The sequence below is a fragment of the Myotis daubentonii genome, chromosome 15 (genome assembly GCF_963259705.1).
Source record: "Myotis daubentonii chromosome 15, mMyoDau2.1, whole genome shotgun sequence".
NCBI classification, from domain to species: domain Eukaryota; kingdom Metazoa; phylum Chordata; class Mammalia; order Chiroptera; family Vespertilionidae; genus Myotis; species Myotis daubentonii.
Window position 1 is genome coordinate 46,541,818 of NC_081854.1, and position 13,522 is coordinate 46,555,339.

General features: G+C 40.7%; 1 protein-coding gene across 1 annotated transcript in view; it reads right to left on the bottom strand.

The window, feature by feature from the left end:
• The window catches only part of LRRC36 (leucine rich repeat containing 36), a 40,694-nt gene extending 27,365 nt beyond the window's left edge, over positions 1 to 13,329 (bottom strand). The window contains exons 1-4 of the mRNA XM_059667776.1: positions 13,239 to 13,329; positions 7,227 to 7,354; positions 4,141 to 4,333; positions 3,257 to 3,353 (exon numbers count right to left, since the gene is read on the bottom strand). Coding sequence (XP_059523759.1) covers positions 3,257 to 3,353; positions 4,141 to 4,333; positions 7,227 to 7,354; positions 13,239 to 13,308 — 488 coding nt within the window. The 5' untranslated portion in view covers positions 13,309 to 13,329. The remainder of the gene's footprint in view (positions 1 to 3,256; positions 3,354 to 4,140; positions 4,334 to 7,226; positions 7,355 to 13,238) is intronic.
• Positions 13,330 to 13,522: the final 193 nt, after the last annotated feature.

Here is a 13,522-nt window from a genome sequence, read left to right on the forward strand (position 1 = left end):
ATGTGCACTGACCACCAAGGGGCAGAGCTCCAACCGGTAGGTTAGCTTGAACCTGGGGTCTGGCCAATCAGGACTGAGCGAGACAGGCTGGATATGCCCTGGAGCCCTCCCACAGTCCCTCCCCAGCTGGCCAACCTCCTGCATCCTTCTCCAGCCCCGATCGTGCACCAGTGGGGTCCCTCGGCCTGGCCTGCACCCTCTCACAATCCGGGACCCCTCGGGGGATGTCAGAGAGCCAGTTTCGGCCCAATCCTGGAGGCCAGGCCCCACTGGTGCATGAATTCATGCACCAGGCCTCTAGTCTATCCTATCTAATAATAGACAAACATGATAATTAACCATACCTCCGCTATGCTTCCCATTGGCTAATCAGGGTGATATGTAAATTAACTGCCAACCAAGATGGGGGCCGGCAGCCATGCAGCTGAAGCGAACATGAGGCTTGGTTGCCCTGGCGATGGAGGAAGCCAAGGTTCCCCCCATGCCACAGCCCGGCTCTGAGCCTGAAAGCAACAGCTCCGAAATGCAACTATGTTTCAATTATAGAAGCTAAACAAACCCCAGAAACCTGCTTTCAGCCAGCCGGCCTCGGAGCTGGAGCCGCAACAAAGTTTCAATTACAGAAGGTAAATAAATCCCAGAATAAAAAAAAAAAAAAGGAGAGACTGAGAGCTTCAGTTGCAGGCTTGGCCCGCCTGAAAACAGCCCTCAGCCCCTCATCCAGGCTGGCCAGGCACCCCATTGGGAATGCCCACCCTGAAGGGGGTGCGGGCAGCCTGAAAACAGCCCTCAGCCCCTCATCCAGACTGGCCAGGCACCCCAGTGGGGACACCCACCCTGAAGGGGGTGTGGGCAGTCTGAAAATAGCCCTCAGCCCCTCATCCAGGCTGGCCAGGCACCCAAGCGGGATCCCCACCCTGATCCGGGACACCCTTCAGGGCAAACCAGCCGGCCCCCACCCGTGCACCAGGCCTCTATCCTATATAGTAAAAGAGTAATATGCAAACTGATCCTAACAGCAGAAAGACTGGGAATGACTGGTCACTATGACACACACTGACCACCAGGGGGCAGACGCTCAATGCAGGAGCTGCCCTCTGGTGGTCAGTGAGCTCCCACATGGAGGAGCTCTGCTCAGCCACAAACCAGGCTGATGGCTGCCAGTACACTGCCTCCTCAGCAGTGTTAAGAATGTCCGATTGCAGCTTAGGTATGCTCCCCACTGGCAAGTGGACATCCCCCGAGGGCTGCCGGGCTGTCAGAGGAATGTCTGATTGCCAGCTTAGGCCCAATCCCCTGGGGAGCAGGCCTCAGCCAGCAGATGGTCATCCCCCGAGGGGACCCAGACTGTGAGAGGGCACAGGCCGGGCTGAGGGACCCCCCCGCCCCGAGTGCACAAATTCTTGTGCACCAGGCTTCTAGTATATATATAAAAGGCTAATACGCAAAGTGTTCCCTTGGGAGTTCAACTAGGAGACGGATCGCTTGCTATGATGTGTGCTGACCACCAGGGGGCAGCACGGAATGAAGGAAGGCCTGCAGCTGGGGAAGGGAGGCCCCAGCAAGCAGCCAGAAGGCCCCAATTGGCCTTGATCTCCGGCCAGACCTAGGGACCCTAACCGTGCATGAATTTTGTGCACCGGGTCTCTAGTGTACAAATAATTTTAAAAGAAACATTCCATTGCTTTCTACTAGAGGGTAAATTTTACTTGATATAAATTAACCTCAATAAACCTGATTTTAAAAATAAGGAACTAGCCCTGGCCAGTGTGGCTCAGTTGGTTGGAGGGTCATCCTATACACAAAAGGGTCACAGGTTTTATTTCTGGTCAGGGCACATACCTTGGTGGCAGGTTCAATTCTGGATTGAGGAATGTATGGGAGGCAACCAATTGATGTTTCTCTCTCTCTCTCAAAATCAATAAAAACATATCCTCAGTGAGGATTAAAATAAAAATAGGAAATTTTTTTTAAAAGGGAAATACTATAAATTATATATATCTTATTAATTTTATTAGTATGTAACATATACTATTATATATTATTATTTTATAAAAACACACACACATACATACACCTAAAACTAAAAGGATATTTATCATAATATAATTAGTGTTTATTTCCGAGTAGTGGGATTATGAGTTACCATTTTATTCTTTGTGTTTTTTGTGTACTTTCCAAATTTTCAATAATATGCATGCATTACTTTTATCTTCAAGAAAATACTAATAGATACATCTACATGTTCTACACGTTATTTATAGACACACAGATGTCTAGAAGGATATATGTTAAACAATGCTAGTAGTTAACTCTTGGTAGCAGAACATGGGGTGATTTTGACCTTTCTTATTGTACTTTTCTGTATTATTTAAATTGTTTGTAATTAACTTCTATTTCTCAAAAATTGTAAAGCCTGCCCTACCCTGTTTGGCTCAGAGGTTACAGCGTTGGCCCACGGACTGAGGGGTCGAGGGTTCAATTCCAGTCAAGGGCAAGTACATCATACCTTGGTTGCAGGCTCAATTCCCAGCCCCGGCCAGGGCACATGTGGGAGGCAACCAATTGATTTGTCTCTCTCACATCAATATTTTTTTTCCTCTCTGTCTCTCCCTAAAATTCAATGGCAGGGGGGGGGAGGAATATCCTCAGATGAATACTTACAAAAAAATAAAAATAATTGACAAGCCACTTTATAAAAAAGCATGGGCTTTGGGGCAGAAGATATGGTACTTTATTTTGATAGGCTTTTAGTAACAAAGAGTAGAAATTCAACCATTCAGCTACTTTAGAGCTTCAAAGTCTCTTTTCCTTTTGGTTTTGATGAGAAATGCTTCCCTTATTATCCTTTAACAAATTTATCTCTAACAACCCTGCCCATGGTAATGTAGTGCTCCTAATTCAATAGAAAAATACCATGTAATGATCATAACTCTACCAAGAAAGGGTTTGCAAGCATTTGTGGGGATGGTAAGCTATCTCATAGTATCTCTATCTATAAGCTTTGAAAACAACTTCAGAGAATTTACAATTATATTCAAAGCAGACCCAATAGTTTAAGAAAGCAGAAATGTTCCCACTGAGGGTCAGATTCTCATTTCAGATAAATCTCATTATGTTAATAGATACTTTTATTCTTGATCTGAGGATTCTTACAACGTAAGATTTCTGCTAGAAAATGAAAGTTAAACAGGAATTCACTATTCCCTATGTCCAGAACTAAACTAAAAAAAATTTTTTTAAAGATTCTTCTTACCTTTTTTCCACCTCTAAAAGAAAGTTTTCACTGTTGCCCAGCTGACTAAAATGTAGCTTGGCAGCTTTTCTCTCACTTTCTCGTACGACTCGGTCATCTAGAGGCAAAAACCTTGATCTAAGCATGTTTCTTTTTTTGTAATATATAGCAATGAGTCAGAAAATCCTATTCAAAAAGTAAAAACTAAAGACCAGTCTTATCTTTTGTTAGAGACAGGTCACAAAATAATGGTATTATGTTGTCACTGGGGCAAGTAGTAACTCAGGGAGACTGCATGGATACCATAGCAACAACTGCCACATAGGTGTAACTAGCCCTGCAGGAAAGTAGAGCATGGGACGCAAACAGCCCAAATGGCCCAATCTTGAAGCTGAAAGTTACACCATTTATGAAAGACTTCACTTAGTTTCCCTATAATAACTTTCCCAGGAACATGTGGAATCAAATTTTATATCAATAAACATATACTCAGCAGTAACAGTATAAAGAAATACAGACTAGCTCATTTGAAAGGAATATTTATTATTCCTTGCCATCTAAGCCCCAAAGAGTTATATTCATTTTCTATTGCTAATACAGTTGTAAACTTGGAGAACCTGGAAAAATAAATCTCAATCTGGAAACTTTTTGTTGGGGAGGAAGTAGTGGTGAAACCATCAACTGAAGAAAACTAAAGCTGGAAGTAACTGATAAAATCATAGATTGTCATTCAATAAACAATAAAAGGACTTGTTATACATCCTGCCAACAAAAGAGTTGCATAAATATTGACTAATAAACAAATATATCCTTCCAGTGCACACTCTGGGCTAACATCCAGAAAGTTAAGAGGCAGCTGGTTTAAATAAGATTCTGGGGCAAAGAACAGGGGAGGAGGGTCTCACCCAATTTCTCCAGAGTCTGTAGCGTATACACAGCAAAGAGCCTATAATCTGTATCTTTCCTGACAACAGGATTGAGTCTCAAATCTAGTTCTTTGAGGAAGGGTAAAGGCTGTAGGCGGGACACCTCCACTAATGAAGGAACGTTGTTATAATATAAATTCAGGTCTTGGAGTGAACATAAATACTGGATGCCCTGCAAGGAAAAGGTCACATTATGAAACTGCACATTGGTAAGGACTAGGAATCTCACAAATAAAGGTGGAAATATATCTATTATTTTCCATCCTTAAACATGTAACCTGAATCACCAATGAGAAAAACTCCCAGTTAGTTACCTGAGGATAAGAATACTGTACCCAGCTGATGTAGTTCAGTGGTTGAGCGTCCACCCATGTACCAAGAGGTCACAGGTTTGATTCCCAGTCAGGGCACATGCCCAGGTTGTGGGCTCGATCCCCGGTAGGAGGCAGCTGATCAATGTTTCTCTCTCATAGATGTTTCTATGTCTCTACACTTCTCCCTTGCTCTCTCTAAAATCAATAAAGACATATTTTTTTACAAAAGACTACTGCAGCCCATCGGCAATGGATGTTCTATACATTAAGTAATTCACAGATCTCATACATCTCCTCCTTTACAAAATCTGATATTTAAATAGCTGCAATCAATTCTCTACTTCTGTTGCTCCCTGATCACTCTCCCAATCCAATCCTTCCCAGTGGCAGACAGGCCAAGTGACCTTTGTACTTCTCTCACCCTTGCCACAACCACACTCCTGACCCCAGAAACACCTCAATTTACAAGAGGAAGGGAAGTAGGCAAAAGAGATGGTTCTAGAAGAGAAGGTCAGTTGGAAAAGAAAACAATGCTATCTACAGCTCTAGACTAGTCTGGAACCCCTCTTGTCCTTGTTTCCCCTTTCAGAATTACTGCCCCACACAAGCAAATTCTTCCTTCTTCCGTTCTCTTCCCATGGAATTAACAACCCCACCTTTCTATTTATCTGGCAACAACAGAATCCGGATGGGAAACGTAGAGGAAAAGCCACAATCTTCCTCCTTTGCTGAAACCTATTACTGAAAATATCTGTTTAATGTTCAGGTATTTAACTAGTTAGCTGCTTTTTCCCAACACTAAATTTCAGAATAATACTTCAAAACATGTGCATATATGCATAATCACATACTTTTAGTAATAAAAATGCTTACCATAAAAGAAAGTCTGTCATTGAGAGTTATTTCAAAAAGGTAAAATTATTTTCTATTATGTATTTATAAAATAATGTTTTTGTTCTTCTCTCACTTTAAAATTACCTTTTTCTCATTGCAGGAAATACAGAAAACTCAAAGGTATGTGTAAAACATTTCCAAACAGAAGCCTGTTTACACTTTGAAGCATTTTTTCTGGCTTTTTCAATTTCATTAACTTTTATACTGTGAAAGGGTCAGTGGTTAGAATAGTTACTGATGCCTTTGGCCCCACACTGAGGGAATACACCATTAGGACTGTCTTTAAGTGTGTCTAATGCCCTAGCTCAAGTAATCTTTTAATGTCTCTCAGCATAAAAGTCAAGGAAATTACTTCTAACCACCTCTCACTTTTACTAGTTGGCATGTATTCATATATTCTCCAAAGTTACGATAGAAATAATCACAAAACGTATCTCCCCTGGGAAAACTAAGTAAAATGATTCATAGTTAATAGAAATTAATATATGAAAATAAATCAGATACAAAAGAATATAGAAAACTAACATTTACTAAGTGCTTCCATTTGAAGCGCTGTACCAACAGTCTTATATATGCTATATATAATTACATAAGCTAATTTAATCAATCTTCAAAATAGTTTTATGTCCATTTATAGAAGTGAAAAAGGGATTATAAAAACAAATTACGGCAATGTTCACTCATTTTTTTAGCCTAAAAAAGAAAAAAAAATACATGTGAAAAGTGAAGACCTAAGTAACTCTGTACTAATACTTTCTGAATCTGATGGGCCAAATATAAATGGCTGCTACCAAATAGTCTAAAGCCCCAGGTCAACTTGGAGTTTCTGCTTTTACGGTCCTAGCTGGAAATCTGATCTTCCTTGGACTTGCTCTTTTTAGGGCCCTTATTTGTAGACCTTGACATTGGGTCTGGCTTCTGTTATTGAACAAATATCCCCTACGAAGTGACAAACTGACAGAATAATCCAGGAGATTGTGAACTAGTCCTATCTAGCATCTGAGAGCCTTTCATCTTCTTTAGTCTTGCAGAGAAGGGCTTTATCAAGACAGGTACACAGCTAGGCAAAATGGGAACATGTGGAAGAAACACCACTTGGAGGTCTGCCTCAAAGGAAACAAAACTTCCATCTCTGTGTGTGCATGCTTATGTCCGTAGAACTCTTTTTGGGTGTTTACTAACCTTCACACGCCTCCCCTACACACGCACTTTCCTGCACTGCCCTCTGCTCCACCATTCCCTGACCTGGAAATTTTTGTTTCCAAGACCACCATTTCCTCTTCCTCCTTAGAGAAACTCACATGTGTGTTCCATGTACAACATCATCAGAAACCCCTGGGGTATGTCCTGAGCCCAGGCCAGACCTACTAACTCAGAATCTCTCTTGAAGGAGGGATTAAGAATCTGTAATTTTGCCCTGACCGATTTGCTCAGTGGATAGAGCTGCGGACTCAAGGGTCCCAGGTTCAATTCCGGTCAAGGGCATGTACCTTGGCTGCGGGAACATCCCCAGCAGGGGGCGTGCAGGAGGCAGCTGTTTAAAAAAAGAATCTGTAATTTTATAAGAGCTCCTCATAAATTTTGTATACACTTTAAAATGTGTACTATTGCTCTAGAATATAATAATTTAATATGGTTTTCCCTGAGTATAGAAGAAAAATTTCCCCTATTTTATAATAAAAAATTTTTCAAACATAGAACAAAGTTGAAAGAATGTTACAGTGAATAATAAAATTTAGTTTGGAAACATTTAAAAGGAAGATCAAATATTTTTCTAGCTGACATTATCGATCTATTCTTCCCATAAAAAATTAATATATTGGGCTGAACTGGCTGAGCAGAGAATACAGAACTTACTTTCAAGCTAGTGATCAAATTTCTTGATAAATCTAAGGATCGGAGGTTTTTAAAATTTCTGAAGGCATCACCAATGGAGTGGATTTTTCCAGCATAAGATCCCTGCAATGAAAGAGACTCCACCAATTCTGAAAAGAGATCATCAGTAGATATATTATGCTCTCTGCTTGGATCAATAGTAGAGTCAGTGAAAATAGGACTTCCTTCTTCCCATATCCCATCTGTGAAGGGCCCTACATGCAAGGCTCATAAGAAGATTAGATCTTTCTTTTAAAAGCAGCAATGCAGTATAATACAGTCATTATAAAACTTGTTTTTACAAAACCCTTGTTTTTTTTCTAATTACCCTGAAGGATATAATAAAAGTCTCTAAAAGTTCTGAAAACACAATTTAAAAGAAATTCAGAAATCCCATTGCTAGGATTCAGCCCTGTAGATACTACTCACAACATTTTTCAAACCATATAATATATACCACAAGGATGTCAACTGCAGAAAGATTAGGGTAATTGGAACACAAAAGAAAACGAAAATTGTCAAAGGGTCTAACAGCAGAAGCGTAGAACTAGACGTCCTAAAGAACGGTACATTGATACAATGGACAATGGACTGGATCTGTGACCTTGTGCAAGTCATTTAACTTCTCTGTGCATTAGTTTACACATCTGTAAAATAAAATACTAACAGTACTTGTTCATAAGGTGTTGTAGGATTAGAACAGTACCAGACACATGGTGAATACATATGTGTGTTAATTATTGTTATGCAGTTGTTAAAAAGAATGAGGTGTATTTATAGATGCTCATAGGGAAATATCTCCAAGACATTAAGTTAAGGAAAAGTGTGCTTGTGTGTGTTTGTGTGTGTACGTGTGTGTGTAACTGCATTTTAAAGGTCTTAAGGTGCTGGAGCAGGCTGGGACCTATAAATTCTAGAAAGTAATAAACTGAAGCTCCCTTTCAAGACAATACCTATACCAGGGAGAAATTAATGGGAGTAGAATTCACATTGAATGGGACAGAGAAACAAGTTCAAAGGAAAGAGAAAGACTAGATACAAGTGTGGGAAGGAAGCAAAGATGGAAGATCTCAGGAAGCATAAAGCGCTTTTTTTAGTACTTTGTGAACACAGCAGAAGTTATCTCCAAAACCTTGAAACTAGAAAAGCTATTATCATCCAAATGTATAGGAAAACTTACTGCACTTAAACAAAGAGCCACAGAAAAGAATGACGTCAAGTTTTATATGAGGTTATTAAAAGAAAAAAAAGAACATAATAACATCCCTAAAGAATGAAAGCACTCCAGAAAGTAACACCCACAAAACAAATGAAAACTGTAAGTTAATATTTCAAAACTAGCTAAAAGATATTGTGACAAAATATAGGCGTTCTCGAAGTGTGGTTCTTTCTCACCATTGATGTTTATATTTCTCTCTCCCTCCCTGAAATCAATAAAAACATATATTTTTAAAAAACTTTGGGGGCCTTATATCAAAGCAGTAGCATCAAACGTCATTCATAGTCATTGTATTCTCTTTTTTAGTCATAAATGCTTTGTTTCTAGAACCATCATAGTTAATATATACAATATATAAATATATGTGAACATATGTATGTATTTTGCTAAGTGTTTCTATTGTTGCTTAAATTTTTAAATCTGGAGTAAATTTTAAATTTTATCAAATGTCTTGTTAGCGTCTATTAAGATGATTCTGATTTTTCTCATTTGACCTATTAATATTATAAATAGATTAAAAAGAACTGAAATATTCTTAGAGTATACCATGACAAGGTGAGTCACTGTATTCTTCACTATCATATGTTTGCAGTTTTTTTAAGAAGCCAGTTATACACTTAACAATGCCCTCTCTCTCTCCCTCTCCCTTCCTCTCTGAAATCAATAAAAAATATAAATATTTTTTAAAAGAATGCCCTTGAAAAAGCAGTAAAAATGGTTAGTTTTATTATATTTTGAATCCTGAGTACATGTCTTTTTTGTATTGTGTCACTAAGTGGGAAGTATGCATGAAGTACTTCTGCCTCGTAATAATATATGGTGGATACCTTAAGGAAAAACACTTGTGTGAATTTTGAGATGCCAGCTGAACCAGTCACTTTTTTTATGGAGCACCATTTTCACTTGAAAAAACAAAACCTGATAATTTATGGTTATTCAGACCTAATATCTGATAGAAATTTTCTTGGAAATAAACAAAGTGAGTGAGCCTGTCACTTCAGTAAAACAACCAATAGTAATTATTGTTAATTATAACATTTGAGCTTCCAAGCAAAAATTAGAATTTTGGAAAACTTGTATTTGCCACCATGAACTTAACAGTTTCCCAACACTTAAAGACTTTTAAAATGAGATTGGGGATTACATTAACATGATTTTAATGTTATATAATGAAATTTATCAATATTTGGAAGATATTGTATCTCAGCCAGTTAATATTTTTCAAATGACCAATGCATGATGTTAGAGAATCATGCCTGGGTCAAAGATCTGCTTAAGCCGAACCGGTTTAGCTCAGTGGATAGAGCGTCAGCCTGCGGACTCAAGGGTCCCAGGTTCGATTCCACTCAAGGGCATGTGCCTTGGTTGCGGGCACATCCCCAGTGGGGGGCGTGCAGGGGGCAGCTGATCGATCTTTCTCTCTCATCGATGTTTCTAACTCTCTATCCCTCTCCCTTCTTCTCTGTAAAAAAATCAATAAAATGTATTTTTTAAAAAAAAGATCTGCTTAAATGCATATAGAAAAATGCTCAAAAATGCAGAAAGATGCAAATTAAGATGACAATGAGGTACCACCTCACACCTGTCAGAATGGCTACCCATCAACAAATCAACAAATGACAAGTGCTGGTGAGGATGTGGAGAAAAGGGAACCCTAGTACACTGCTGGTGAGAATGCAGACTGGTGCAGTCATTATGGAAACCAGTATGGAGTTTCCTCAAAAAATTAAAAATGGAAAATAAGAAAAAAAAATTAAAAATGGAACTGCCATTTGACCCAGTGATCCTACATGTAGGAATATATCCTAAGAAACCTGAACTACCAATCAAAAAGAATATATGCATCCCTATGTTCATAGCAGTGCCGTTTACAATAGCTAAGATCTGGAAACAGCCCAAGTGCCCATCAGTAGATGAGTGGGTAAAAAAAGATGTGGTACATTTACACAGTGGAATACTATGCAGCTGTAAAAAAAGGATCTCTTACCCTTTGAGATAGCATGGAGTGACCTGGAGAGTATTATGCTAAGCGAAATAAGCCATCAGATCATATCACATGATCTCACTTATATGTGGAATCTAATGAACAAAATAAACTGATGAACAAAATAGATCCAGAGACATAGAAGCATGGAACAGACTGTCGAATCTCAGAGGGAAGGCAGAGCTGGGTGGGTTGGTGGGTGGGAAGAGATCAACCAAAGAATTTATATGCATATATGCATAACCCATGGACACAGACAATAGGGTGGCAACTGGCTATCAGCATAAAAATATATAATTATATCATATATCATACATCACATATAAAAACAAACTATATAGATTAGGCTTAATGTGAAAAAACAAAGCTGCATAATTTTTATAAAAAGTACAGGAGCCTATTAGACCAGTATAGGGAAAAACTTCATAAGTAAGACCCAAAAAGCAAAAGTCATAAGGAAAAATAAACTTGACTATCTTAAAGTGAAAATTTTCTGCATGACAAAGATTAACGTAAATGTTTACTGGAATTTTTTAGTACAGAGAAATATAACAAAGAAAACAAGCCAACAAAAAGGCCTGTAATTTCATATCAAGATTATCTCTTTGGACATTAAAAATAAAGTAACACTTACTTACTATGCACCCAGAAAATTTCAACAGTAAAGTACAGAATAAAAGTGAAAATCTTTCTCCCCAAAGATAACCTCTGTGATTTTTTTTTACAGAAGAATTGTATGATGCATATAACAGCACATTCATTTAACTGAAAAACATCCGTGTTTTATTGGTAAATAAAAAAGTGAATTGCCAAATAGTACTTACACTCTCATTCCTTTTTTTAAAAAAAGGATACCTATGTGTATATGTTTCTATAAGCAACTGGAACAGTATGGAAGGAGGGAGAGTATGTTCAGGTATTTGACTAGTTAGCTGCTTTTGCCCAACACTAAATTTTATGTTTAGAACATTCTTTTGTTTTAAACACTTTTGTATTGTTTGAATTGTTAGAATGAGTACAATTTTGTTATTCAAATGTCTGTTATAAAAACAAGGAAGCAAACAAAAAAAATCTGCCATATATTGCTCTAGCTGGAGTATAGAAGGGGTATGCGCCCCCCCCCCAATCAAATTGAGTATTATTTTTTAAAGGCAAGAAAGGTGTAAAACTGTGTAAGCCAAGCTTTTCTCAGCTAACTTGTAAAATAAGAAAGTTCAAAGTAGTATCGAAAAGAAAAAAATCTGAAATTTCTGCATCTATTTTTCCACACAACAAACCATTATCTTTGGGTGGGGGTGGGAGGAAGATTTCAAGAGGAAGGAAAAATTAATATCCTCTTTATTTTTTTTAATATATTTCTTTATTGATTTCAGAGAGGAATGGAGGAGAGAGACAGAAACATCAATGATGAGAGAGAATCATTGATTGGCTGCCTCCTGCATGCCCCCTACTGGGGATGGAGTCAGGCAGTTGCCCTTGGCCGGAATTGAACCTGGGACCCTTCAGTCCCCAGGCTGACGCTCTATCCACTGAGCCAAACCGGGGCAATATCCTCTTTATTCACTCATGTAATGTTTGACTGTTACTAACATGGGCTAATTTTGATAAATTTTAAATAGTAATTTTTATCCTGATGGGCGTGGCTCAGTGGTTGAGCATTGATCTATGAACCAGGAGGTCACGGTTAGATTCCCAGTCAGGGCACATGCCCAGGTTCTCTCTCATCATTGATGTTTCTCTCTCTCTCTCTCTCTCTCTCTCTCTCTCTCTCTCTCTCTCTCTCTCTCTCTCTCTCCCTTCCTCTCTGATATCAATTTTTTAAAATAGTAACTTTTAAATAAAATAAAACCGAGTTATTTCATATCCCACAAATAAAAAGTACTAGAAGCAAAAAGGGCAACTTCGTGTTCCGATTAGAGCCCAGGCTCTGGGGTCAGAGTCCGGGGTTAATAAACCCTGGCTGCATCCCCTGGGGCTCTGCGACTTTGGAGTAGGCGCCCAGGGTCTAAACCTAATTCTGTAAAATGGGAACAACGCCGGCGTCCGCTTCAGAAGCTCTTTGGGGGATTGAAAAATGCAAGGAAAGTTCTAACACAGGGCTTGGCACTAACCATATATTTAGAAAGGGTAAAAGTTGAATTAGAAATGCTGGTAACTTTCCCAACATTTCCATCCCTTAGACACTCAGAAAGCAACCTGTGTGGGTCAGACCCCAGGGCAAAGGCTGGGTCCGGAGTCGCTCGGCCAGCGTTACCTTCTGGACCAAGTCAGGGCTGGGGCCTTGACCCAGGTGCTGAGAGACCCAACGCTATTCCTTTCGCTTCCGGTCCCTTTCCGAGTCTCTCTTAAAAGGAAGCTACGCATCCAGGTGGGTCCGAGAAATGGCCAAGTTCTTAAGGCAGAGAGTGGACGACGAGCATTTCACCCCAACCGGCCCGCCCTTCGTGCCTCCTCCATAGCACCCCGACCTCAAACGCCCTTCTCAGCACCTTCCTTTTCCCGCCAACACCCTTCTTGAGACTCCGCTTCCTTCCACTAGACCAGACACAGTCCAGTTCTGCGTTCCGGCCGCAATGTCGAGTTCATCCTGTGTCTCTGCTCCCCTCCCTCAATTCCTCGCCCTGCGGCCCGGACTCCCTGGTTACTTCAGTTCCTCCAATAACCCCCTCCTCCGCCTCTGGGCCCTCGCCTCCACCGCCCCCCGCACCCCCGCCCAGTCTACCTCAGGTTCCCTGCCTCCGCCTGTTTTCTCCCCTCAGACTCAGACCCCAGGCTCCCGGCCTGGCCCTACCCGGGTGCTCCAGGTTCAGCGCTCCCAGGCGGCAGATGCCCTCCTCGTCCAGATCCCATTGCTCCGCCATCCCCGCCCGCCCGCCGGGCCGTTCCGGTCCTCTCCGCTCACCTGTCGACGCCCGCGCGCTTGCCCGGCGCGCGCCAGGCTCCGCCCCTCTCCGCCAGGCCCCGCCCCTGGCCTCCAGGCCCCGCCCTCTCCGCCAGGCCCCGCCCCTGGTCTGCCCCTCCCGGCTCGCCAGAGGGCCGTTATTGCCAGGGTCACGCGCCCGCCCACCCGCCTGC